Source organism: Nicrophorus vespilloides, unplaced genomic scaffold (genome assembly GCF_001412225.1).
Source record: "Nicrophorus vespilloides isolate i.1.1-1 unplaced genomic scaffold, Nicve_v1.0, whole genome shotgun sequence".
NCBI classification, from domain to species: Eukaryota; Metazoa; Arthropoda; class Insecta; order Coleoptera; family Silphidae; genus Nicrophorus; species Nicrophorus vespilloides.
The window spans coordinates 17,747-44,602 of record NW_017096706.1 but is presented as its reverse complement, the minus strand read 5'-3'; the positions used below and the strand labels follow the sequence as shown (position 1 = coordinate 44,602).

At 37.8% G+C, this 26,856-nt stretch overlaps 3 protein-coding genes across 6 annotated transcripts in view; all 3 read left to right on the top strand.

Annotated features, from left to right (window-relative positions):
- Positions 1-12,326, top strand: part of LOC108557948 (protein crumbs) — a 13,753-nt gene extending 1,427 nt beyond the window's left edge. The window contains exons 2-18 of one of the 3 annotated variants that reach the window (XM_017914696.1): positions 3,500-4,294; positions 4,353-4,723; positions 4,791-5,007; positions 5,075-5,194; positions 5,330-5,523; positions 5,833-5,986; positions 6,209-6,433; positions 6,490-6,732; positions 6,794-7,024; positions 7,093-7,241; positions 7,318-7,676; positions 7,740-9,345; positions 9,410-9,603; positions 9,664-10,725; positions 10,789-10,976; positions 11,041-11,594; positions 11,691-12,326. In XM_017914696.1, the coding sequence (XP_017770185.1) occupies positions 3,500-4,294; positions 4,353-4,723; positions 4,791-5,007; positions 5,075-5,194; positions 5,330-5,523; positions 5,833-5,986; positions 6,209-6,433; positions 6,490-6,732; positions 6,794-7,024; positions 7,093-7,241; positions 7,318-7,676; positions 7,740-9,345; positions 9,410-9,603; positions 9,664-10,725; positions 10,789-10,976; positions 11,041-11,594; positions 11,691-11,918 (6,890 nt within the window). In that variant the 3' untranslated portion in view covers positions 11,919-12,326. The remainder of the gene's footprint in view (positions 1-3,499; positions 4,295-4,352; positions 4,724-4,790; positions 5,008-5,074; positions 5,195-5,329; positions 5,524-5,832; positions 5,987-6,208; positions 6,434-6,489; positions 6,733-6,793; positions 7,025-7,092; positions 7,242-7,317; positions 7,677-7,739; positions 9,346-9,409; positions 9,604-9,663; positions 10,726-10,788; positions 10,977-11,040; positions 11,595-11,690) is intronic. The other 2 variants (XM_017914697.1, XM_017914698.1) reach the window with 2 other exon arrangements.
- A 2,576-nt stretch (positions 12,327-14,902) lies between these two features.
- LOC108557950 (activating signal cointegrator 1 complex subunit 2 homolog) lies at positions 14,903-19,794 on the top strand. 2 transcript variants are annotated; one of them, XM_017914700.1, is made up of 5 exons: positions 14,903-15,058; positions 17,422-17,741; positions 17,835-17,867; positions 18,027-18,243; positions 19,289-19,794. In XM_017914700.1, exons 1-5 carry the CDS (start codon positions 15,020-15,022, stop codon positions 19,688-19,690), a joined length of 1,011 nt encoding a protein of 336 aa, XP_017770189.1. In that variant the 5' UTR covers positions 14,903-15,019; the 3' UTR covers positions 19,691-19,794. The 2 variants fall into 2 exon arrangements, with proteins under 2 accessions (XP_017770189.1, XP_017770190.1); XM_017914701.1 differs by lacking the exon at positions 17,835-17,867.
- Positions 19,795-21,210: 1,416 nt separating this feature from the next.
- LOC108557949 (organic cation transporter protein) lies at positions 21,211-25,589 on the top strand. Its single transcript, XM_017914699.1, has 3 exons — positions 21,211-21,460; positions 23,648-23,759; positions 23,830-25,589. Exons 1-3 carry the CDS (start codon positions 21,397-21,399, stop codon positions 25,322-25,324), a joined length of 1,671 nt encoding a protein of 556 aa, XP_017770188.1. The 5' UTR covers positions 21,211-21,396; the 3' UTR covers positions 25,325-25,589.
- Positions 25,590-26,856: the final 1,267 nt, after the last annotated feature.

Genomic DNA, 26,856 nt, shown 5'->3' with positions numbered 1-26,856 from the left:
AATATGAATATTCATAGGTTTCTGCTGTCCTAATTTAGTTAATTACCTAGATAAGCAGAGAGGAGCGAAAAAAAAAGCGCGAACGCGAAAACGGGTCAAAATGAAAAGCAAACAGTTTCGGTTGATCTTCTTTCCGCTTCTATATTTTTTTTTTCCTTCTCTCTTTGATTAGTTTGCAGTTGCTGGGCGATTAATTCAATTAGCGGAGAGGCGCGCATCTGGCATCAAACTGTCCGTGGATTGTCATTAGCAGCAACCCGTTTGATTCGATCAAACAGCATAGGCTCTTAATCGTCTGGCCTTTTTAGACTTCGTTAGTTAACGTTTACGCTTTTTACGTCCTCAGCCGATAATTGCAGGTAGAAAATAAAAAATAAGGAGAAGCAAATCGAGTAAACGAGGCACATCTTATTAAGGACGACGATATAATTCAGTGATTTATCGCGATTACAGTTCTTCGATTTAATTGGGAGATAGATGTGCGTTCAGCAAATTGATTGAGTCATTTCTACTGTTTAGCAATTAAACATGGATTTACTGCAGTCACAATTAAATCATTGTCCAAGTACTCTTCACTGCGAGTACAATCATTTAGTTTATTTTACTTGGAAGGATTCAGCGCAAAGCAATAAAACTTAATGTCTGCAGATATACATAATGGCAGCTTACACCTTTTTTTTAATGATTGATTTCTAGTGAAGTTTCACTTGAACAAACATCATTTTACATACATAATAACTCACTTTTAAATTAAATGATAGTTAATTAAATTAATGAACAAAAATACAATTTAGGAAAATTAAAGAAAATCTTGATTTATTGACCTTTAAATATAATATAAATCAATATTGCATCTGGTTTTGACAGTTGGCACGTAACCATATGTCTTCAGAAGTGAAACTTTTTTTTAAAGCTAATTTATTAATGTACATAGAATTCAATTACGTCTTATTTTTCTAAGTAATGAAAGATGGGATTTTAATGGAAGAACGTATTACAGCTGTTTCTATAATATGTTTTCTTTCTGTGTTAAAAATAACTTTAAAAAGTTAAGAAATTGATTTATAAAATAATTGTTGAAGACATTATTTGATATTGATTTTCAATACCTCTCTTGAGACATTATCATTCCAAGAACACCAATGTTAATATTCAACTACATTCCCTGCAAAGAGACCTTGATCCAAAAATAATGGCGGATGTCTTAAATGCATCGATTGTGATAAAATGCGCTTTGCAAAACTTTTTCGTTTTCAAGGTTTCGCCGAATTTGTATTCCATCCTGCATACAAAAGGCAATATCCAAGATCGATTGAGAAAGAAATCTGAATATCTTATTGATAATAACACTGAAATTGCTCAACGTTTTAAGCTTACTTAAACAATGGACAATTCGGCATTGAAATTTATAATATTTATTGAACGAATAGAAGAATAGTTGAGTAAAAGCTTTTTCGAAAATTAAGTATTCAGACAGGATCTGTGATCGATATATTAATTGTACTTGTAAACAGATAATTTTAGGATATGTTAAAAAATAGTTAAATAGTTTAGTTTCAAGTAATAGATTTATTTATGAGATTGGATGTTATAAATAACATCTAAAAGGAAACACATTATATTTTATCCATTAGGAGATGCGACTCATTCACTACTTATTTGCACTTAGATTTATATTTGAGTTTAAATTGCAATAACGGGTTTTCTTTCTTGGAACGGATACTTTTACGACTGGGCTAATAATTTCCGCAAACAAAGAATACCGAAAGTTTACGACTTTGGATGAACCGAGAAAGTGTTCTTCTGGGTGACGGGAAAATGAGTGGATAATGATTCTTTGAATTTTTTCTTTGTAAATAACCATCGAGGGTTGTTGGTTGGTTCTTCTCGAGTGGTTGAAGAGATACTTCGGAGATGGAAAACAGAAGTGTCGTCTGCATTTGATATATGTTTGGAGCGTCGAAATTTGAGAACCTGCATTTAAGTGGGCGTCTGGTCCACGTCTTTCGCCGCCCACTCCGAATCGGTTTGGGACTAGTACCTATTGTTATTTCATTATGTAATTGAATTACGTTGCGAAACAACAAATCGATTCGATCGGTAGAAGCAAAATTGAAAAACAGCGCAATGAGAATTATGTTTATGACTTCTTGTTTTGTTTTTTTTTCGTGATCTTACAGATTTATTGATCTCGCCAATTAGTGTTGGATTCCGAACATGCTGTATGAGTCACGGAGTGACATAACGTAATGCTATTTGCTAAATGTGGCTTGCACAGAGTTTCTTTCCGCTTCTTTTTAATTCCATTGTTGTCTTGTGCTTTTGAGGATGAGAAGAATACGATGGGGGGAAACACGGTCTGTTGGGGGTTGGTTGGTTGTTGACTTCCGTTCGTCCGACCGCGTATGAATTAGTCATACCTTCTTGAGCAACGGAAAGTGTGGGACAAGAACAATCGCCTTGTTCTTTATATTTCTTTTGCCACTGCGAAGAGACTTCAATGTCGCAAACGGGAGAAAACGCCATTGGCGCTATTGTGTGCATGAACAATTAGCGGATTCCGAAAATGCCGATTTCGAAAAGCAGGGCATCAATAACAACAACAACAATAATAACAATGAAGAAGTCTGTCTCGAGTTGGCCGATCTTCGAGGTGGATTATTCGTACACGGCGGCGCACATTTGATAACGTTCCGTTAGGTCGGCTCGCCGTTCTCTCGCTTACAGTTAAACGGCCGCGGTTCGTTTCATAATCCTTGCCATCGCATAGAATCGATAACTAATTAGCCATATTCAATTACAAGAGCAATGACTCTGGTTGGAAGAATGGGAGAGGATCGCTCGCAAATCACAAGAACCGCAAGTGCCATCGGTGCCCTCTTTTTCGGACGCGAATCGTGAAATTGCAAATTGCTTTCTTATAACTCTCTTGGCTTCCTTCTATTTCGTTTCTTTCCTTTCTTCTTATTTGCTTGTGGTTGTAGTTCAGTAACACACATTCCAAGCTTAAAAAAAAAACGAATCAGTCATTTCTAATCCTCCAAATCAATTCATTTCTTGATCTACTTATTCATATCACAAATTAGTAATACTATAATCAACTTGAAATAGTCATATTAGAGATTAACGTTTGTTTAATTAACATTTCTTTAATTATCTAAATTTTCATAGTTTATAAAGTTATTATCGGTATTTAATACTTTTCCAACGAATGCTTCATACACAAACATACAGTTAACTTAATCAATTTTTAAATGCTGCTGTATGTCGTGCACGCAACTGGATGTCAATGGCTTTAAAAATAGCAAAAGGAAGTTCGGTCCAAATAATTGCATGTCTTAGCAAAAGAATATTCACAGTCGGCGATTTCGTAATCGTGAGAACTGTAGTATTGTTGTATACTCAATTTCGTACACGAAGAACTAATCACCAAACAATGGTTTCTCGTTTTTTTTTCCCATCTGCATATGTTTAACGTAATGTTATTCTTCTGTTGCAGTGATTGCGACAAGGCCTCTGGATGGACAGCACTTTGGTCCTTCGGATCAACCGGAAGCTTACTTCAATGGATCATCTTACATGCGACTGCAGACGACGATGTCGTTGAAGAGGCAGACCGGATTCAGTTTCAGGACATGCATGGGCGGAGAACTTATCTCGCAGCAGCTCAACGAGAATGTAGTTGAGGTGAGCGTGAACAGCGAGGGCATCCGGTTCATGGGGAAGACCTCCACCGTGCAGTACGAGAAGCTCATCCCTGGGGATTACTTGAATAATGCATGGCACGTCGTCAACATCATGTACCGACTTGGTAACCTCACGATGACCGTGGACAATAAAATCGTGGTGCTCTTGGCAAACGCGTCTTTCAGGCCTGAGCTTCTGAACAGCCCCGGATTGTACAACGAAGGCGCAGTTCTCATTGTCGGTAAACATTATAACGGTTGCATCATGGAAGGTCCTTCGATACCTTTCAACAAAACCATAGTGCAACCGCACAATGTGCTGTTCACCAAGTGCCCGATTCCTTATGAAACATGCACCGTGACTTTGGTGGATCAGATGCAGCAGAGATCATTTGATTTTTGCAAGACTGAACCTTGCATGATGCACGGAGCTTGCAAGAACGAGGAGAACACATACTCGTGCATTTGCTCGCCTCGATACACCGGCAAGAATTGCGAATTCGATACGGGAAATCCTTGCGACAGGGTACCGTCGATTTGCAGAAACGGCACTTGCATCGATGATCCTTCAGGATATTACAGATGCAATTGCTTTACAGGATTCACAGGTATAATATTTATTTTAAATTAATGAATGTGAATGGAATTATCATTGATCAATTGCAGGAAAACATTGCGAAACAGAGGTGAAAACGCATCCGTTGTGCGCGATGAATCCGTGCCAGAACGGCGGAAATTGCCAGGTTAATGTGGACCAAGTGGAGTGTAAATGTCCGGCCGGATTTTCCGGAAAGTATTGCGAAAACAACGTGAACGAGTGCCAGCCGAATCCGTGCAAGAACAACGGATTATGCAAGGACGGATCGAACAACTACACGTGCGACTGTTCACGAACTGGATATACGGGGTTGAACTGCGAGGATAATATCAACGAGTGCGATTCGAAGCCGTGTCAGAACAAAGGCATCTGCTACGATACCTATGGAGGGTATTTGTGCGAATGCATCCCTGGATACGATGGGGATAATTGCGAAGTGGTACGTCTATAAGCCGTTTTCAATTGATATGATGAATTGCTAATATTTATTTATTTTTAACTTGTAGAAGATGAACGAGTGTAGCTCCTATCCTTGCCTCAACCAAGGCCAGTGCGAGGATAAAGATGGCAGCTTCGAGTGCCACTGCAAGATAGGTTTCGGTGGTCAATTCTGCGAGTACGAACTGAGGAAGGGATTGTGCGATACCAGCCATTGTTCGCCTTACGAGGACTGCAAAGAGGTCTTCGGCGTTCCCAAGTGCGTTTGCAAACCGGAGTATGCAGGTATGTGATCTTCCTCTTCGATAATTAGCAAATCTCACCATGTTCTTCTTCTGTCTGTTTCCTTCAGCTTTTCCAAATTGTATCCCAGTACCGCAACACCCATGCTTAAGCAATCCCTGTCTGAATAGCGGGAAGTGCTCTCAGTGGATGGGTACCTATAACTGCACCTGCCTTCTAGGCTTCACAGGTATGGGACTAGGTCTATGTTACTTACTTTTGCATGTTTGTTCTTTGTCGTTTATTCGTCTGTTCTGTTTTTATCTTTTGCTTTAACGTGTTTTGCTTTGCACCTTCTCTTTCTGCACATTCACCAAAATGTTAGGGTCTGCATGCGAACGTAAGATAACTAGCTGCAACGAAACGGAGGACCATTTCTGCCAGAACGGAGGTATGTGCATCGAAGATTCGGAATTCCCGCGGTGCCGTTGTCCAAGAAGTTTTAAGGGCACTTATTGCGAGAGAAACGCTAATTGTAGCGATCGACTCTGTAAGCATGCCATTCATTGCATCGATTATGTAAGTACGAATTGATTTCGATACACTAGAACTCGTACTTTAATCCTTTCGCCATTATTCAAATATAGCAATACCATAGAGCTTGCATGAAAGATGAGATGGCAACGCTTCTGCATTTAAAATGAAAATGTTGCGAAAGGTTTATTGGAAAAGTCTTTTGTAAAAACATATAACCTAATTGAACAATTGTTGTTTAGTTGTCGTTCATTCATTGTAGTCGTTCTTGTTTGTCCGATAAATATGCTTAAAATCAACATATATATAACCAGGAGGGAAATGTTTATTGATGAGTTTGACTTATGTTTGTAGCACGGCGGATATTATTGCAATTGTCGACCGGGATGGACTGGGTACAATTGCGATATCAACATAGACGAATGCTCAGAAGATCCGTGCAGGAACGGTGCAACCTGCATCGATTTGATAGATAAGTTCAAGTGCAAATGCACGCCAGGATACGAAGGTATTTCTTTATAATAAGAGAGTTTCAATTGAATTTTAGTTTTCAGCGTTTACACTATGATCACATACACCAAACACACACACAGCTTTTGCTTTTCTAACACCACTAATTGATCATTTCTATTTGACTAACCGACTAATATTTATTTAGTACATTCTCAGTTTCACTGTTTTTTTTTTATTCCTCTCGACATTGTTGTAACACTCGTTCCGATTTCTTCAGGCGAAAGGTGTCATATTAACATCGACGATTGCGCTAAGATGCCCTGTCAGAATGGAGGTACCTGCATCGACAATTTGAATGGATTTACTTGCAATTGTACCGATCAATGGATGGGACCGACGTGCGAAAGACTGTACAATGCCTGCGATTTGAAGCCGTGCCATCACAATGGTACTTGCTTGGTTTCATCCAACATGCACGACTATACCTGCAAATGTCTGAATGGTAATAATTCATCCCCAAAAGTTGAAGACCTTTTGAACAACGTTATTGGTTTTCAGGATACGAAGGATCTAAATGCGAAATAAATATTAATGATTGCTTGGGAGTTTCCTGCCCTGCCGGTAAAGTCTGCGTGGATCTGGTAGGAACCTATGAGTGCCAATGTCCTCCTGGATACGGAGGAGAGTCCTGCAATTTGGATATCGACCCGTGTCTTAAGAATCCTTGTCAGAACGAGGGGATTTGTGCGTTGGCGAAGAACGGACATAACTACACGTGCCAATGTCCACCCAATTACAAAGGTAATACTCAACTTTTAATATGTTTTGTAATTATTCTTAATGTATTGATTTTTATGTTTAGGTTTCCAATGCACTGTTGATGTAAACGAATGCGAAACGTCTGAGGCTATTTGCAACAACGGAATTTGCGTTAATACCGAGGGCGGATTCGAATGCTACTGCAAACCTGGATATTCTGGTGAAAGATGCGACTTGGACTTTGATGAGTGCCTTTCCCAACCCTGCCGTAACGAAGCCGCTTGCGTCAACAAAATCAACAATTATGAATGCGTTTGTCCTCATGGCTATAGTGGTATGTATTTTATAAAAACTTGTTCTTAAAATCGCATGGTTATCATTATCATTTTTATTAATTAATAGGCAAAGATTGCGACGTGAACATAGACGAATGCGAATCTAATCCTTGCGAGGTGGGATCCACTTGCATCGATGGAATCAACGAGTATTCCTGTATTTGCCAGCCAGGTATGACTGGAAAACAATGCAAAATAAATATCGACGATTGTATGGTAAGTTTATCAGTATATATTAATGTATATATCAGAAAATAGGAGCTTAAAATAATGAAACATTTCTTTTATTTAGTCTACGCCTTGTATGAATAATGCTATTTGCATTGATGGGCTTAATTCGTATACTTGTGAATGCAACAACACCGGTTACATGGGAATGCATTGCGAGATCAACATAGACGATTGCATAGACAACCCCTGCATGAATGGAGCAACTTGCGAAGACGGCGTTAAGGATTACAAGTGCATCTGCGGAGACGGATATGCGGGTAAGAATTGCGACGTGGATATAAACGAGTGCGAAAGCAATCCCTGCCAGAACGATGGTACTTGTCTGGAGAAGAGCAACGCTACACTTTACGCCCTCGCCAAGCACGACAACACTTTACCACCGATCTTCAGGCGCGACTTCGACTATTCGGATGCGGCTGGGTGAGTAATTTGAATTGCAACTTGTGAAATTGGATGAGCTAATCTTGATTTTTCACGTTGCAGATACTATTGTATTTGCGCCTTCGGTATGACGGGAGCCAACTGCGAGACGAACATAAACGAATGCCTGAGTTCGCCTTGCGTGACGGGCACTTGCTTGGATAAGATTGGATATTATGTTTGCGAGTGCGACGAAGGGTACGAAGGTGATCAGTGCCAATACGAGATTGACGAGTGCGAGAAGTTCAAGCCCTGCGTGCACGGAGTCTGCGAGGACAAGAAGGCAAATTATTATTGCGATTGCGAGCCGGAGTACGGCGGTAAGAATTGCTCGGTCGAGTTGACCGGATGCATCAATAATCCGTGTGAGAACAACGGAAGCTGCAAACCGTATTTGCACAACGAAACGGTGCACAGGTTCAATTGCACGTGTCCTCATGGTTTCCACGGTCATACGTGCGAGAAGGTAACTACGATGAGTTTGAAGGGGGATTCCTTGATCATAGTGAATACGACGAGGGACGAAGGGCACGATATTCAGTTTAGGTTCAAGACCACTCTTAGCGATGGTTTCTTGGCTTTAGGTAAAGGCTCTACCTATTACATTCTGTCTTTGGCTAAGGGAAGGTTGAATTTGCACTCGAGTTTGCTGAATAAATGGGACGGAGTTTTCGTTGGCTCCAATTTGAATGATAGCAACTGGCAAAGGGTTTTCGTTGCTATTAACTCTTCTCATCTTGTTTTATCTGCCAACGACGAACAAACCATTTATCCCATTAACTACAACGATAATAACGGATCGTCCACCAGTTTTCCTACAACCTACATTGGAGGCTATCCGAATAATCACAGAAAATTAACTCATGGTCAACCGTTCCTCGTTGGTTGCGTCGAAGATGTAATCGTTAATGGAGAATGGGTGCTTCCGGAGACGGAGAACTCGTCTTGGGTGAGCTTCCAAGCTGTCGGCGTTGGGTGCCACAGAGAAGCACAATGTGAGCCAAACCCTTGCCACTCTGGAGGTCACTGCACTGACTTGTGGAGCAACTTCAGCTGCGCTTGCGAAAGACCTTATCTAGGCTACACTTGTCAATACAACTATACTGCTGCCACTTTTGGTTACGAGAACATTACAGATTCTCTTGTAACTGTAGCTGTAACTGATGCAGCGCGAAGGGCGGTTCGTTCAATCGTGGACATCAGCATGTTCATAAGAACTCGTCAATCTTTGGGACAGATCTTTTACATGGGTTCAGCTTTGGCATCGGCCAACTTGCAAAACGAAAGTTATATCGCAGCTCAATTGGAGGGCGGCGAGTTGTTGGTGAGGATTCAATTCAATGGTACATTTGAAGGATATACCGTGGGTGGTGTCAAATTGAACAATGGTTATAACCATTTGATCGAAGTCATCAGGAACGTGACATTAGTACAAGTAAAATTGAATGGAACCGAGTATTTCCGCAAGACCATTTCCGCTACCGGCACTTTGGACGCTCAGGTCTTGTTCTTGGGCGGACAGCCTCAACTGAGATCCGTAAGACAAACTAGCAATGAGCTACTCAATGTCGCTAAAGCTGAAGTATCTGCCGCCTCTGGATCGGATCTTCCCTCAAAAACACCTCCGTTGAGCTTAATACACTTCAAGGGTATTATTCAAGATGTTCAGGTATGTCACTTTGCATTCAATTTGTGTATGAATAGTTTTGATTAATTTATACGTTTGCTTATAGATCAGCGATGGTTCTAAAGACATGGTGGTGGAATTCTTCCCACTTAAAGCCGAGGAATTGAGTATTCCTATGTCTTTCGGTAAAGTTTCCTTTGATAATACAACAGTGTTGGAAGGTGTGTTATCTGATAATTCGTGTAAGGTGAATCCTTGTCATAGAAACGGTGTTTGCAGAATCACATGGAACGATTATATGTAAGATATTCAAATTTCATCATCTTATGTGATTAATATCGTTGTTAATAATATTTACAGTTGCGATTGTCCGAGAGGTTTTAAGGGCAAGGACTGCAAAGACCTGGAGTTCTGCCAATTGGAAAAGTGCCCTCCCGGATCGATCTGCAAGAATCTGGAGGATCGTCATCAGTGCATGGCCAATGTCACCTTCGATGGAGAAACCTCTCCGCTAATGTACGAATTGACTGTTCCAGTGAACAGAAAGAAGGCTTTCATCGTGGAAACAATTGAGCTCATGTACAGAACACGATCTTGGGGAACGGCGCTCTTTGCCAAACATCAATCGAATTATTTCACGATCTTCATTTATCACGATGAGGTGGTAGTTGAGTGGAGCATCAATGGCTTCAGCGAATCCAAGAGGTTCAGGAAAGAGCATTTCGATGGTCAATGGGTGACGTTACTGTTGAAATATAAGGATTCCGCGATGAAGGGTGGCTTCAAGGAGTTGGTCATCGATGATACGCCAAATTTCATAGTACCCGATTTCGATTTGGTCAATTTTTCGAAGATTTTCTCGGAAGGGTCTGTTTACGTGGCTGGAAGCGATAACAACACTTTCGATTATTGGAGCGTAATCAAGAATGGTGATTACAATGGAACGACGTATTTGACTTTGGCTACTGACACGACTACGGTTGATCCGGTAATTGCGAGTAGCTCTGTGGATTTCTTGGATACGGCTTTTCCTTCTTACAAGGTAGATTTGAAGAAGAACAGCGATTTGTTCAAGGGCTGCTTGAGCGATATTCGAATTGGAAAATTCCTTTTGCCGTATTTTACCATGAAGGAGTTGTATTCGGAGAAGAAGCCTTCGGTGGAAGAGTACTTTGAACTTCTTCCTAGCCAGAAGCACGTGCTGGGATGTAAGTTGTGTTACGAGAAGGATTGCTACAATGGTGGAGTATGTTCGAGCCCGAATTCCACGTACAAATGTGATTGTCAGAATGGCTTTGCCGCTGATGATTGCTCCATAGATATAAACGAATGCGAAGACAATAAGTGCAAGAACAACGCCACTTGCTTGGATCAGATTGGAACTTATGAATGTGAATGCGTTTCTGGATATATGGGGAAATAGTGAGTTACTAATGTTTTTTTTATTAATATTTACAGTTTTCAATTGGTTATTTTGTTTTACAGCTGTGATATTGATATTGATGAGTGTGAAAGCAATCCTTGCCACAACGGCGGTACCTGCAGCGATAGGGTCGGGATGTTCGTGTGCGAATGTCCGGAGAAGTTCGTTGGTAAGCAGTGCGAGGCTTTAAGGCTGATCACGTGCGAGAATCAGCCTTGCAAGAACGGATCCACTTGCCAAAACGGGAAGAGTGAGTTTGTCGTAAATTGTTTGTATGAATACGTTTTATTTTTATTGTTTGTTTGTCGCTTCAGACGATATGACTCAGAACAACTTCACGTGCCATTGCGCTGAAGGGATGGTCGGAGATCTCTGCGATACTCCATACTGTTTGGTGAAAGGACAAGGGTGCGAGAACGGCTTCTGCAACATGAGTTCCAAGGTGCCGATCTGCCAATGCCAGTTAGGATTCGATGGGAAGTACTGCGAGATCAACGTGGACGATTGCGTCACCGCCACCGGGGATAGTCCTTGCTTGAATGGAGGCGTGTGCGTGGATGGTGTCAACGAATACAAGTGCAATTGCACTGGGATTGGATATACAGGTATGCTTTGCGAGACGGACATCGACGAGTGCTTCGAGAATAAGGAAATATGCGGTCCGATAAGGAATTGCACCAATACGATGGGTTCGTACAAATGCTCGTGCAACAACAATATGTGCGGTAATTTCTGCAACCTCGTCGATCTTTGCTCGGAGAAGCCTTGTGGGAATAAAGGCGAATGCGAGGCGAACTGCACCGAAGTCTCTGATTACGTGTGCACATGTTCCGAGGGTTGGAGCGGAAAGAATTGCACCGAAAGTTTGGTAAGTTTCACAATGAATTATTTAGATTAATCGATCAATTTTCAACAAGTTTTTCAATTCCTAACTTTATATTAATTATTGTTGTGTTCTTTTCAGGTGCGTACGGCTGCTAACGAAGGTGGAGTGAACATTTTGTACATCCTGGTGCCAATCATTTTGCTTCTGGTAATAGCGTTGGTGTTAGGTCTTGTCGTACTGATCAACGTGACGAGAAGCAAGAGAGCAACGCGCGGAACCTACAGTCCGAGCGCCCAGGAATTCTGCAATCCACGAGTAGAATTAAACCACGTCCTCAAACCACCACCTGAAGAAAGATTGATCTAACCTGAAGTGAAACGACCAAACCAAAGTTTCTTCCTGTATTTTTTTTTAATCCCGCGCCTCCTACAATTGGAACTGGTTAAAAAAGAAAAGAAAAATGTTTGTACATAGTTTATTATTATTAATTTTATTCCGATGAACCTCCAAATCTTGGAGATATGGTCACTGTTTATTTTTTTTTAATATGCCACGAGGTTGTGGTGTTCGCACGAATTTTTTGTTTTGTTTGGGGAATCGTTATGAAATCCGATTTATTTCAAATGTAGCAGAGACTTATGGAAAAGAAAGTTTCCACGTGTTTTAGAAAATTCCTGGATGTTTGAAGCGACGGCCGTAATTCTTCAGTGAAATTCAAATCTGATGCTTCATTCTAGTCACTCATCTCCAGTGGTAGCAGAGTTATTCCCCAAATTCAAGTGCGACGTGTTTTGTGTGTGTTTGTTGTGTGTAAATATTGAATGCAAGTCACGATTCCATTAGCATTATATTTATATATAAATATTCGTGTGTAGATAGAAATGTACGTTTTGTTGTCCAGTTTTGAATGTTTGTTTTTTTTTGTATTGTTCTCTCGCGTGTGGAATCTATATGATCATTACCGTTTAAGTAATTATTTTATTAGTAATTTTTTAACAATTGTGTTTTATTGTTTAAGTCTCTGTATTATCATCGATTTACTAACTTTTTACTTTCTATTTTGATAATCTAGTGCCTATGGAACTTAAGAGCAATTAACCGTCCAGTTACTTAATTAAATGACGACTGTAATATATAAATATACGATTAATATATTTTTTATAGAACGTGTTCTGCCGACGAGGATGCAAATATCGATTATATACATACATTTATTATATATTGTAATTAAATATAATATACATAGACGAATTATATAAGTTATTTTTAATAAATTTTTGTTTTACGCAATTCATTACCATCATTCAACCCGTACACATCTTCTTTTCTAATATGTCCATTTGGAACTAGAACCATACAATTCTGAAGGTTGTTATCATAAAGTCATCACGGTTCGAGGAGGAATGGAAAAAGGAAAAACTCATTCATCAGAAAAGAATTTACTTGATAAATAAGACAATAATGTGCATAGTTGTAATAGCTGCATGGGTGTGGCAGAAGAATCGAATAGTAATATCGCTCTTGAAAGAAAGTGGATATAATTGAATATGTAAAATTCACTGGGAATGGTATGCTCGAGTGAATTTCAAATGATTTTTGGTTTACATCTGATAACATTTATATAATGCAGCACTTTCCCAAAACCATAATTCAAATCATTTTTTTTTGGCATTTCTTTCGCAAAACTCGAATAAACTAGAAACATAAAATATAACATAAATTAAGAAGTTATTTGGTAACACATTCATTTTCAAAATTGGTGCTGTTACTTTTACAAAAAATGTTTTTTCAACATTTCTTAATTAAGTTAGTCTTATTTATTTATTCAATTTTTAATATTTTATTTATTCAATTTTTAATAGTTACACGTAGAAGAATGTTCTAAATAAAAATATGACGCTATTAATTTAAATTAGTTGAAATAATTCGAGTAAGAAATTGCGTATTTTCTAAATGAAATTTTTCGGGGAGTCGTATTTATTACGAGTCAATTACTTGAATCACACGAATCAGTCCATGAAACGGAATTACGTGTATGCGTATAATAAATCGTAGAGCGTGTAACAAGTAGTTTATGAAATAACGACAAGAATTTGCACGCCAATTGATTTCGTTTTATTAACTAACTTACTCGTAACCATTCGAAGAATAAAATTTGGAAAAAAACAGGAAGTTAAGTTTTTAATTAATATTGAAATTGCCTTAATAAGGTGTCAAGTCAAGGTGAATTATGAAAACTGTTATGAAATTATCTTTTTTTTTAAATGAATAAATTTGTTGAAGCTATCCAAAGAGAAATGTACTTCAAATGGAAATTATTATTGAAACGGGATCTCTTTTCGTTTCATTGTTGCAGCGCGTCGGTCTCGTCGTTCCTTCCTCCTTGGTATTCTTCTGGTCTCTACCACGTACAACGCAAGAATTTAAATACGGACAATGGATGAATGCGAAGAAGATGCGATTGAACTGTAACGACCATTAAACTTTGTTCCTGCGCGATAGTGAAAACTCGTTTCCTATTTCCGCTTTCACCGATTCCATCGCAACAAGGAAAATCCCGAAATGCTGTTGTTACATATGCAAAGCGCGTAATGCACGGTGAAAGAAAAGTCCTTTTTTTTTTCCAAGAAGAGAAAACCATCTACGTGATCGAACGACGCTGCTGCGGCTGTGAGAAATCCGCGGCGAATTGGAGCAAATCTACTAGATTTTTCGGAGGCATTCCTTATTTATTAATTTGTATTTTTTTGTTGTTGTTGTTTGAAATTAAATCGCATCCTGGTGCAGCATTCCGATCTAGGTTTACAGTTTCCTGCTCATTTTCCTTCTTCTCCATCATCCGAACGGTTCCGTGATCTTCACCTTCTTGCACACTTATCCGGTGAACTTCAACTAATCAGCCTTTTCCTGCTGCATGCAACCGTTTTGCTTTTAGTCAAACTGATTTCCATCCATTAGATCTGATACAATTCGGAAACTGGTAGACCTTGGAACATATATTATGCCATTTACGTAATTTTTTTCTTAAGATATTAACAATTCCAAATCTAAATTTTTAAGCTTGTATAGATTTCTATTTTTTTATTAAGCCATCTTATGTGAGTAAGAAAAGTACAACAAAAAAGTGAAGAGAAAAAACAATGATCCAAAGGTTGTTGGTCTTGAGGAGTCTTGATAATGGTCGTACAGTGCGTGTAATTTGGAAACTGGATTATGGTGTTGCCTGGCTTTACAATGCCTCCTCTAAGCAGGAGGGTGAAAGTTCCATCGCCTGGGCTTGGGTGGAATGCAGTGGGGTGTGGCGGTATAAAACAACTTATTGCAATCTGGGCTACTCCAGTTGGGAATATGATGTAAGCAGATCAGTGCCAATCACATCACCTATACCGTATATTCATTTCGTTCAAGAGTATATACACTGCATTCATTTGTTCCGATAGTAGTAGAGGAGACGCCAGAAGAGAATCATGGCTCATTTAGGAATATTCAGTTGTTTATTCTTTGCGGTAAGTCACACAATCAATTATACTAAAACTCACAACAAAAGTCATTCAAATCAAACTGTAAAAGTATTAACAAAACATTTGCAGAACGAGAAAACCTAAAACAATTGACCCACAATTTCATCTGAAGCAATAGCTTTATTGGTAGAAAGTAAAAGCAAATAGATTTCTGTTAAAAATTTATTTTTTTTTTTAAATTTAAACAGAAATCATTACAAAATTACTTTTGTAAACTTTACAGAAATCGTGTATTAGAAAATTGCAAATACTAAATTGTATCGAGTTGAATATTGAAATAAGCAATAATAGATTTAATCAATATAACAATGGGATAAAGTGAACGTATCGGAATTCCACCCACAATTAAAGATCACTTCGCGTTTTACCAACACGAACTTAATTATCTAATAATTGTTGCAAGGTCAACATTTCTTTATGTTTTTTTTTCGTAGTGTCAAAGAATGTATTCGAATGCAATTCTTAGAATTTCGTACTTACTTTTTGTTCTATAGTATAATTATTTATAATTACAGTTCTTTGCATATTACAAACGTGAAAACGTTATTTATTATTATTTTTAAATTACTTAATTAATTAGTTACATGTTAGATTTGATAATAATATTATTTGTATATTGATTTCTTATAATTATTTTTCAAGTATTTTATATTTATTCTTTATAAACTATAGAGTTGAATTTAACTTATTTATCTAATAAAAAGAGGAAATAATTTTGATACACTTTCAACGAATTAATTGAAACTTACAGTAATAAATACATTTGGAAATTTGTTTTGGTTACAAATTTGAAAGTAATCCTAATATATACAATTATTCTTCGAAAGTAGACAAACTCAAACAAAAAAATAACTGTTCAAATTGAATGTATTTAGAATACTATAGAAAACGAAAGTATCACTATTTTTTTGAACTTAAAAAATTAATAATCTTAATTGAGATTTAATGAAAAATAGAATTATTTTCAATTCATATTTAGAAAGGTTTTCAAATCATACTTAAAAGTAAAATAATTCATCTATTATAAAAAAAAATCCTTGAAACTAAATAAGTTTCAACATGAATGATTAATTTCTTGTAAAACTGTTTCGAAATATTTAAATTTCTCATTAAGTAATTATTTATTGAATAACTTGATTCGTGAGAAAATGCATGTAATCTTATAATCTTCAATTATAAACTCTGCTTGAAGATTAATTGAGATTTTCCAAGGTGTTAAACTGAAAATATCGTTGAACTTTCCGCGTTTAAAAACGTCCAAAGGCGTTCGGGCCGTGTTCTCTCACCTTGATCTAAACCGAGCGGCGAAGTCTGTTTCTTTATTATTATTTCATTTGCTCTTTTGCTTCATTAAAAATGAATTCAGTTCAATATTTATCCAGAGGTGATCTTGAACGTCGGTTTCGTTCTGCAAATGCACCTAAGCCTCCTCCTCCTCCTCTTTCGCCTCATTCTCCACCCATATAAACAAACGGACCAGAATACACTTAAAGAGCCGAAGGTGATCCAGTTGCAATTCCTCGTTTTTCATTTCACAACGTCTATGTATAAAAATGCAGTACCGTTAGCAAGCATGCAGGAAATCTCCTTTTCTCCAGCTTCTATATAATTCAAAAGACATGCATCGAGGTTTTGTCTCAGCTCTTAGTAGTAGTATCGAATTGGTTTCGGATCGAGAACCCGTTTCGTTGCGCAACGCAATGATCTACTTTCATACAAAATTTCTTTTCATCGTAAGAGGAAGAAAAAAAATCGTCATGCAGAGGCAGAAGAAGAAGAAAAAAAAATATAAAATTATGTTGAACGCGCTTTTGCTCAGGCAAAAACCGGGTTTTATTTAATATCGTTATTATTATTATTTATAAGCCGACGAGAGCCGCAGCAGACTTTCCAAATGATATAATATAAGCCGTAACAACAAAACAGGCTCGTTGCGTAACCGATCCGAACGTATGCTAATGACCGTAATTAAAATTCGATTCTTATTTTCGTGCTTTTCTATTATGGAAATCGCCACGTATCATGTTTGCTGCGCAACTTTTGCAGATAAGCAGAATCAACGAAAGCAGGAAAACTAATTTGATTCGCGTTGAGACTAATAAGTCTATCAACCAAATGTAGAAGTCGAGGCAATAATCTATAAATAAACTGGTATTTGGTTTATGCTGCTGCAATCACTTGAACTCTTCATTTCTGAACATTTCCCAGGGAATTGTAATTACTTTCAGTGCAGTTTTGGAATTTGTTATTTTTGGGATGTGGGAATCTAAGAAGCTTTTGAAATGTTTACTAGCCTTATATTATTGTCTTAGCAACGTAAATAATAATGTTTTTTTTTTTGTTTCTAGGTGTTGTGTCATTTAGCTAATGGACAGTTTCCGCCGAGGCTCCAAATCCCAGGTGCTGTGTTGCTAGGACAACCACAGAAACAATCAACGATCAGGCAGAGGTTGCAGCAGTTGGATGGTCCTCAACCTAGGTTCAGAGGTCGTCCTCTTCCATCGAACGCTCTTCCGGTTCCGGTCCGCGAACAAGTGAGGCCCGTAGTCGAGGAACCCGAAGAGGATGATCAGCAAGCGCGTCAATCCCACTTCGACGATGAAGTCGCCAAGTTGGGAATCACCGCCCTCCACACCGCCGTCCAACAAGTCGACGAAGAACCCATCAGGTACATTACAAAAGCAAATAAAACCAATTGAATCATCGCCGTAACATAAAGTATCATCATCGCATTATATATGTTTACGTTTGTTGTTTGTAGAAGCCCGCAGGGACGACAGTACAACTTATACAAGTATGGTTTTTCGTATAAAGCACGTTGTTCTTTTTTTTTTTGGGATTTGTTTATAGTATTTATTTGTTTGCACATTGCATGATCGTTTCATTCCATTACTTGCATGCTGCGTTTTTTTTTTCGAATCATTGTTTTGATTGGTTGCTGTGGTTCTTTTAGGGAACGTCCGGTTCCGGTTTTGAGGCAAGACATCCGCGAATCGCCAGTGTCCAGGCCAGCTCCCGTCCAACCTAAACCACTTCCGATTCTCAGGCAGGAAGCCCCAAGGCCCGTCATCAGGCAGGAACTGAAGCAGGAATCTCTGTACACTCGTCCAGCACCTCAAAGGCAAGAGTACGAAGCTCCAGTTCAGCACGTCAGGAGGCCAGCACACCAGGTAATTTAATTTAACATCATTCTTATTATTAATATTCACAGTATTTGCCCAAGTATTTCATTCAATGAAGAACATTTGATTTCTCTTATGCAACTATTATAACAACTTCCTTATCATGGATACTTTTACACTTCGACATGGAGTCAACCTTAAAGTGATTATGCGAACATTCACTCCTCTCAACATTTGCACTGCAGTATTTTCATTTCCGTTAAACTGTTTAATAACGACCTCGGCCAATTATTTTACTACACATTCCCTGTACTTGAATAGTTGCAATTTTATGCAACTTTATCATGCCTCATTTCCTTTTTTACGATCACTATTTTTCATATATGGTGCAATTCTTTCATTGCCTTCTTACCCTTCATTTCCATTCCATATACAGTGGAACCTCGCTTAACGAGCAAAATAAATTTTAAGAAAAATCCATTGTCGTATATTACATTAGTTTATATGGGGAAAATTGTTTCACTGTATAAGTAAAAATTTGTTAAGCGAGGTTTTCTATAGAAAAATTCTCTGAATATTCATTAGATTTCTACAAGTTTTAATAAATTTCTTATATTTCCTACTTTTTATTTGAATCAAAACTAGCTATGTTATAACTACATTCAAATATTCCTTCTTTCATTATATTAAAATCGATTACTTGTTATTGATGATTAATACTACTTTTATTAAAACTTGTATTATTTATGTTTCTATTTTTAACTTCGTTCTCCTACAACATTCTTCATATATTTCCATGACATCTACGTTTCATCATGTTTTACTGATTTGGCATTTTTGATCTTTTATTCATAAACTATTTACATTTTTCTTCTTATTCTATAACGAATTCTCCACCTAATGCAAATACATCTTCTAATGTCAAATGCATTGCGAATAGAGACATGCAGAGTTGACGCAATATGCATTTACAACATATGTAAATTTATTTGTCGCTCATACTTTTAAATTTAATATTAATCTTCATCTCTATTATATTATTATAATTATTTGTGTAATTAAACGTGTATTAATATTGAATGTTATATTTTAGGTGGTTCGTCCACAACAAGCTCAACCGGTGCGTCAGGCTCCAGCTCAACGTCCAGCTTCCCGTCCAGCTCCACAATACTTGGATGATGATGAACAGCCACGTAACCGTAAACCAGTCGTTCAAATCTTGAGGAAGTACCGTACGGACAATGCCGACGGCAGCATCACCTGGGGCTACGAAAATGAAGACGGTTCCTTCAAGGAGGAAACCATTGGCGTCGACTGCATAACCCGCGGCAAATACGGCTACGTCGATCCCGATGGCGTCAAGAGGGAGTACACCTACGAAACCGGCGGCACCTGCGAAGAACCAGAACCTGAGTTGGACGATCTTCCACTTCAGCAGCAGGCCATCCCCAAAGGTGGCAAGAAGCCATACAGGATACCAGCTCAATTCAACTAACTCCTAGTTCTTAATCAGCAAACAATTATTTAATTTCACGGAGGCGAAGGAGAGAAAGCGCATTTTGTATAAAGTTTTATTTGTTAAATAAAGTTTTCATTTTTTGTTTTTTTACAAAACTTTGCGAGACTTAGACAACCACACTACCGTTCGGAAAGGAAAACCTAAGCCGGTTTGATCCACCTTCAAATATTTGCTCGACCAGCGTCAGTTTAAACAAAACAAGTTGTTTGCACGCTTGATTCGCGGACAATAAATTACGAACGATGCATGTGTATCTCGAGGAAAGCGCGGAAACTTTTGGCGCGTCCATAAATAATACTGTTTGAGTCTGGGATTACGGCATTCTTAAAAGTCCTTGCGTAAAATGGGGAGGAGAGAGGAAGAAGGCCACCATTATCATCATCATCATTACCATCGATTTCATTGATCAATCAATTGCTAACACTGATTTCAATTGGAAGCCGTTTTTCTGCCGCCTAATGAACGGCTCGTGCGATATTGAACTTGGGCTCAAATCAACTCAATATGTTGGGAAATGTTTTCGATTTCTTAATTGAATCGTACGTACCACCACCATCTGTCTTCCATCCGATCATCCTAATATATCAATAAACGCGCATTCCTCAATGCAAAGTACGTGTCGAGGAGTCACGTGCCCTTCGAGTACTTGCGTCAAGGCTTACTTAATCCTTATCGCCGAACAAACTTATCTTCATCTTCTTCCAAGCTATCTCTTATGTTGTAAAGTACATACCGTGTTGGATCAAATATATAACTTGAACGATAAAACAGCCTTCCTGTGAGATGCTTATTTTCGGAATTAAGTCCTCGATTTATCTGCCGAATTTATTTATTTTTTATTTTTTGTTGGAATCCGCAAATTGCGGTTTTCTCGCCTTGAGCACACACTCAAACATTTGCACACCGAGAGCAGCGTGCAATTTAAAGGCATTTAACGAATTACAAGAAAAGCCTGCATATAAAACTTTTATTTACGTCGGAGCAGAAACGTTTTTTTTATTATATTTTAAAATTCGCACAATAAAAATATATATTATGCAATGCCCTTTGGACTTCACTGAATAACAAGTATATGCTGCCATTGTCTTTTAATTGAGGTAAACAACAAGAAGGACAGTATAAATTATATACAGAGTGAAACTGTAATTTCAAATATGATAATTATAATTAACTTATGAAGACTTATCCACGGTACCTAATCAATATTTAATGATTGTTTTAAGTAAATATACAATATTAGATAATATATTTTGTAAATGCAGAATGTTATTAATAATAAAAATCGATTAATATTAGTTTTTGTTATAATCAAAGATGGTTGTGTTTTTGTTTTTGATTAGATCGATGATGATGATGATGATGACACTTGATGATATTTGTATTGAAATCTGATTGGGGGGAAGATGGATGAGTATGAGAGATGCATGATCTTGATGATGGCAGGCGTAATGAAGTATCGTGATTCGACGGAGTGGAAGGTATAATATAATACTCGAAGTAGGCGTAAAACTGTGGCAGTCGCGAGTTTTTAGTTTAGTAGTAAAGTGACTGGTTCTGTTGTTCGGTTGGTTCTGTGGTGTTCAGCAGCTATCTCGATCCGTAGAGAGGGAAAGAGAAGGAAACCTGAGTCTTGCAGGATTGCAGGCTTTTGCATAAGAGAATAGTCCTCTGCATAGAACAAAATGAGCAAAGAAGAAACAAGCCATGAAGAAAAAGGAGATCTGGACACCCTCATGGGTCACCTGGGTATGATGCATAATTCAATCTCATCATCAATTCGGTCGAGACGCGAACGCATTGCACGAAGAGCGTGTACTGGGGTAAAACGAAAATAAAGAACAAATTACAATTAAAATTGTACGAGCAATTTGCATAAGAAATGCGTTTAATTACCAAGGCCGATCGCGTTTTTCCTCCGGTCTTCGGCCAAGAAAATCGCCGCATTTCGATCATCGCCGTTATGCAATTGGCGCCTTTCTAAGAATCAATCGAGCAACAACAAATCTGTTCTCTCTCGCACCGCAAAATACAAAAATAGTAAAAACAAGAAATAAAACAAAAACAACAATAATAATCAATTCCTTCGTGACCTTCTGGGTTAATTATTTTCAGTATTGGGTAAACTTTTGACCCGAAGATTTGCAATATGTTTATTCGTTTTCTATTAGTTTTATTTATTGATCAACGTGTGTTGTTATACGTTATACTTTGGCAAAAGTTGCGTATGTAATCACGTTTTTTTTTTTTCATTCCCGACTGATAAGAGATAACGCCTCTTCAGTAGCATGGAATTCCAGGCGACGTAGTAACTTCTATGATTTATTTTTTTCGGAATTTAAAGTAATTTCGTAGGTTTTTTTTTGTTGTTGTTTCAATTGGATAATTGCATCGTACGATGCAGGAATTGGAGCAAAAAGTACGTGTGATTATCGGGTCGGACATTCCATGCTTCCTCTCATTTTTTTTCCCTCTTTCTTCATAATTGAAGCCTTTGCTCATTTCGGAATGCATATCTCCTTTATAATTACAGCTAGAATTTCCTCTACCGAGAAGGAATTGACTACAAATATTTCCGTACAAACGATAACTCAGAACTTGAAATTATTTTCGATCCCAAACATAGAATAAAACACAGTTTGCTTCTTTTATACATATTTTTTTAAATTATTTTTAACTATTGTTGAAAAGAAGTTTTACGTTAATTTAACAACATTGAATGTATTATAGACTGAAAGTGTAATGAATGAAATTGATTAGCATATTTAATTGGAGTAATCGTTTTAAAACTATTAAAACCTAATTTGGTCGTAAATAATCTTAATGAAAACTGGAATTAGCCGAGAAGCAGACAAATGCAATTAAAATTCCATTTACTGGATGTTAGCAATTAACAATTAGAAACTAATGTTAACTGCAGTGCGTGGGGAGTCACGTCTTAGGAAGAAGACGTGCGTGCGTCCATTGTTTAATAAAACAATAAGAAGAAGAAAAAAATAGTGAATGGAACTAAGATTGCGTTACTTATTTAAATATTATTAAGTAATTAATGCTTAAGATTACTTCAAGTTATCTTAATGCGATGATGAAAATCCTAACTCAATGTTCATCATTGTATGGGAGGTCCGATTTTGTTGTTTGCTACTTAAGATAAATGAGCACATTTCGTATTCCGATTAGCAATCATCGGAGTCGTCGCGATCGCTCGTTGCATAATGATCCGAGGGCATTCGAGTGGATCCTATATCTCTTCGTCGAAAAACAACAGCGACAAACAAGCCATGTGATAATTTTCATTATCTAAATAGTCCGAACGACTTTGACTCGTGAAATTGCGAGAGAGCAGATTAGATACAAACTTGTTGTACGTTTTTCGTCTCTTGCGAGCGCAATTAGAACCGAAAACGAATGGTTAAAATCATTGTAACCATGGTGAGAAGGAAAAAAAAAACCTTAGATAAGGTTGCCATAGCAATCTGGTTTTTGTTGATAGATAAAGGACGGTTACTTCGTGTTCTTGTTTTGCATTTATGTTATTTACACGAAGTGCACGTAAAATTATGCATGCACACATTATTTTATTGCCCATTCGCTTTGTACTGTTTTGATTGGGAACGAAATAACCAATTATATTTTTGTGATTAGAGTAATAATGCTAATTAACGCAACGTTCTGTGAAAATAGCTAAAGCGATAAATTTTGTTAAATTTTTAATTGTTGAACGAACGTTGTTGCATTTGGAATGGTCAACATTTAGAAATTACAGATAATATTTTAATTAAACTAAAGTTCATTACTTTGTTTAACTAAAAATCCTATATAAATGTATTAAAGATCATTAAATTACTGGCGGTTTTTGAGAATCGTTGTTGGTATTTTAAGAGTTTAATATACAGAGTGTACAAATAACTGATTGGAGATTCATATTTGTTTCAGGTGACTTTGGGAAATACCAGTTCCTGCAGTTTGTCCTTCATTTGCTCGCTGCGGTGACGGCGGGCATTCACATGCTGTCTCTTGTGACCGTTGCGGCCGTACCCGAACACAGGTAAACCTCATCCACGTCTTTCACCGTGACCGACTTTAACTTGATTCTTTTTCTTGTTGCTGTTGCGAAGATGCCTGATCCCTGGAGTGGAGGTGAACCGATCGGAGAGCAATTACCACAACATCGAGCACCGTCACCTCATCCCGCAGTTGGACAGCGGCGCCTTCGACAGCTGCAGAACTTTAGATGTATACAACAATACCGTCGATTGCGAAGAATGGGTCTACGATAATACTTATTATAAGTCTTCGAGGGCGATCGAATGGAATTTCGTCTGCAGCAGACGTTGGATGGGAGCCGTCGCGCAAACCGTCTTCATGTTCGGTGTCTTCACCGGCGCTGTCACTCTTGGAAACGCTGCGGATAAATACGGAAGAAAAACGATCTTTACATGGTCCGCTCTTTTCCAGCTCATTTTAGGAGTCGCAGTCGCTTTTACCCCTGAATACATCAGTTTCTTGGTCATTCGATTCTTGCTGGGTATCTTTGGATCCGCTGGAAGTTACATCACCGCTTTCGTGCTGACGATGGAACTCGTTGGGCCTAGCAAAAGAACAGTCTGCGGCGTGGCTTTCCAAGCTGCGTTTGCTGGAGGAATCATGTTGGTAGCAGGTTGGGGCGCTCTCATCCCGAACAGGCAAATCCTGCAGGTCGTTTACGGTCTGCACGGTCTTCTTCTGGTTGCGCATTGGTGGATCATGGACGAATCTCCAAGATGGTTGTGGGCTCAAGGACGAGTACTCGAATCCGTTAAGATCATCAAGAAGGCTTTGAAGATGAACAACAGTCCCATCCACATCGACGAATCCGATTACGTTTCTCAAGCGAAAATCGAGAATAGGAGCAGCGAAGACGATAACGCTACTATTTTGGATATGTTCAAAACACCAAACTTGAGGAAGAAAAGTTTGAACATTTGCTTATGCTGGTTCGCAAACTCCATCGCTTATTACGGATTATCCTTGAGTACTGGTAAACTGAATGGAAACCCTTACTTGATCCTCTTCCTCATGGGTTTGGTGGAATTGCCCAGCTACGTGATCACTGTTTGCCTGATGGATCGCACAGGTCGCAGACCTCTGATCTCTTTCTACATGTTGACTGGAGGTCTTTGCTGCATCATCGCAACCCAATTGACCCAAGGAAGCACAGAAGCCACTTCTGTAGTGATGGCAGGAAAATTCTTGATCGCCAGCAGCTTTGCCATCGTCTACAACTACTCAGCCGAACTCTTCCCAACGGTCATCAGAAACTCAGCTTTAGGAGTTGGTTCAATGTGCGCCAGGCTCTCCGGCGCTTTAACACCTCTCATCACACTCTTGGACTCCTTCGATCCAACCTTACCAGCAATCATCTTCGCCGTGATCGCTCTAGTTTCCGGTTTCCTCACTCTCTTCCTTCCGGAAACACTCGGAAGTCCGATGCCTCAGTCCATCGAAGACGGCGAGAAATTTGGAGTCGGAGACACCTGCTTCACAGCCTCCTGCTTCGGTAAGAAGAGTCGCTCCAACTCGAAAGCTGAGAACATTGATCAGATGCAGCCGTTGGATAGCAAGCCTCAATAATAAATACGAAATTTGTAACAAAAAATATATATGTATAAAAGATGCGTCCTTATTTTCGTGTAAATAATTGAAATTAAGTTTAGTAAGACTATGTCTATGATTTCGCCGTGGTACTGTTTTATAGTTCCATTTGTAAAGCCGAACGAAATATTCGTTTAAGACACGTCGAAGAGATTGATTCAAGTATGGAATTAACATTTACGGAAAGAAATTATATTAATTTAGTGCTTATTCGAAGAACAACAAATAAATGTTTATTAATATATATGCATTAATTTATTTATATACATAATTTGTTAATGAATTAACTAATTAATAAGCAATTAAAAAAATGCATTAACTTTTATTTAAATTGGATTGTCTGCAAGTCAATTGTTGAGAGACGCATTCCGACAGATGGCACTGCTTCATTCCTTCCCACTTCTTCATTTTGCTTCCGCATTACGCGCCAACAAGCCAGCCACTGTCTGTTCAGTCAAAGCACAAAAACCAAAGTAACAATTTATTCTTCGGATTTCTTCTTCCGCCCAAATAATTAAAGTAAACAACTTCTACCAATAAAACCATAACTTCCTTCTTCAGCCCAAATAATCAAAATAAACAACTTCTTCTAACGAAACTAAAAATATAACTATTAAACCAAACTTAAACTAACTTCAATGAAATATATACAGAAGAGAGATACGGCAAGACAGGTAAAAACAAGAAAGGTAACGAGTCGAACATGAAAATATAACGTATTTCGAACCGGGGTCCCACATAGGTTCTTGGAGAGACCTCAGAAGGGTGTAAATTAGAAATGTCAACAAATTTAAATCATATGAAGGCATTAGATGTTTTAATAAACTTCAGAATCGCCAACGTCCTCATATTGGATGAGTCTTATAAAATTTATTTTTAGTAAATTATATCATAAATCAACAATAATTGTATATACTTTATAGTCTTTTAAAATGTATTAAATGTCTATATAATTAATGAACAATGTATAAAATTTACTTTATTATAGAAATTAATGCCTTAGGCTATTTTATTATAGGCAACCAAACGTACACAACTATATGCAAATTAATACTAATTAAAATTGTTATCAAACTAAATAAGTTCTACCTCTACAAAATTTAATATTTATAAATCCATTAATTATTTTCCTTAATTATAATTGAATTTTATATTTATTTTGAATATTGGAGCAATAACAAAAGTAATTAAATTCTCTTTAACTATTTCTTTCAAAACTGATGTCTCGAAGGCAAAACATTTATATTCAAATTGGAAATGGCTTCTCTATATGGTGGAAACTCAATGGATTACAAATCGGTGAACTAATTAATTGATTGATAGCATTGACGTCATTGTTTGTATTAAATTTGGGAAATTCTTACCCAAAACAATTACATAATAATAAATGAATTTGTGGCAAGTGGATTGCACGACAGTTTCCTTTCTTTCATCACCAATAATTATAATATGTTTCGCAATTAGGTCCAGCCACATGTGGTACAAATCTCATTGTAATAATTGCAAAAGAT

Bases quoted from the DNA above. Each gene is read 5' to 3' on its own strand.
- LOC108557949 (XM_017914699.1), top strand. From the start codon at position 21,397: ATGAGCAAAGAAGAAACAAGCCATGAAGAAAAAGGAGATCTGGACACC. The intron at 21,461-23,647 runs GTATGATGCATA...TATTTGTTTCAG, and splicing joins CACCCTCATGGGTCACCTGG to GTGACTTTGGGAAATACCAG. The intron at 23,760-23,829 runs GTAAACCTCATC...GCTGTTGCGAAG, and splicing joins GCGGCCGTACCCGAACACAG to ATGCCTGATCCCTGGAGTGG.
- LOC108557950 (XM_017914700.1), top strand. From the start codon at position 15,020: ATGGCTCATTTAGGAATATTCAGTTGTTTATTCTTTGCG. The intron at 17,868-18,026 runs GTATGGTTTTTC...TGGTTCTTTTAG, and splicing joins CGACAGTACAACTTATACAA to GGAACGTCCGGTTCCGGTTT. The intron at 18,244-19,288 runs GTAATTTAATTT...GTTATATTTTAG, and splicing joins TCAGGAGGCCAGCACACCAG to GTGGTTCGTCCACAACAAGC.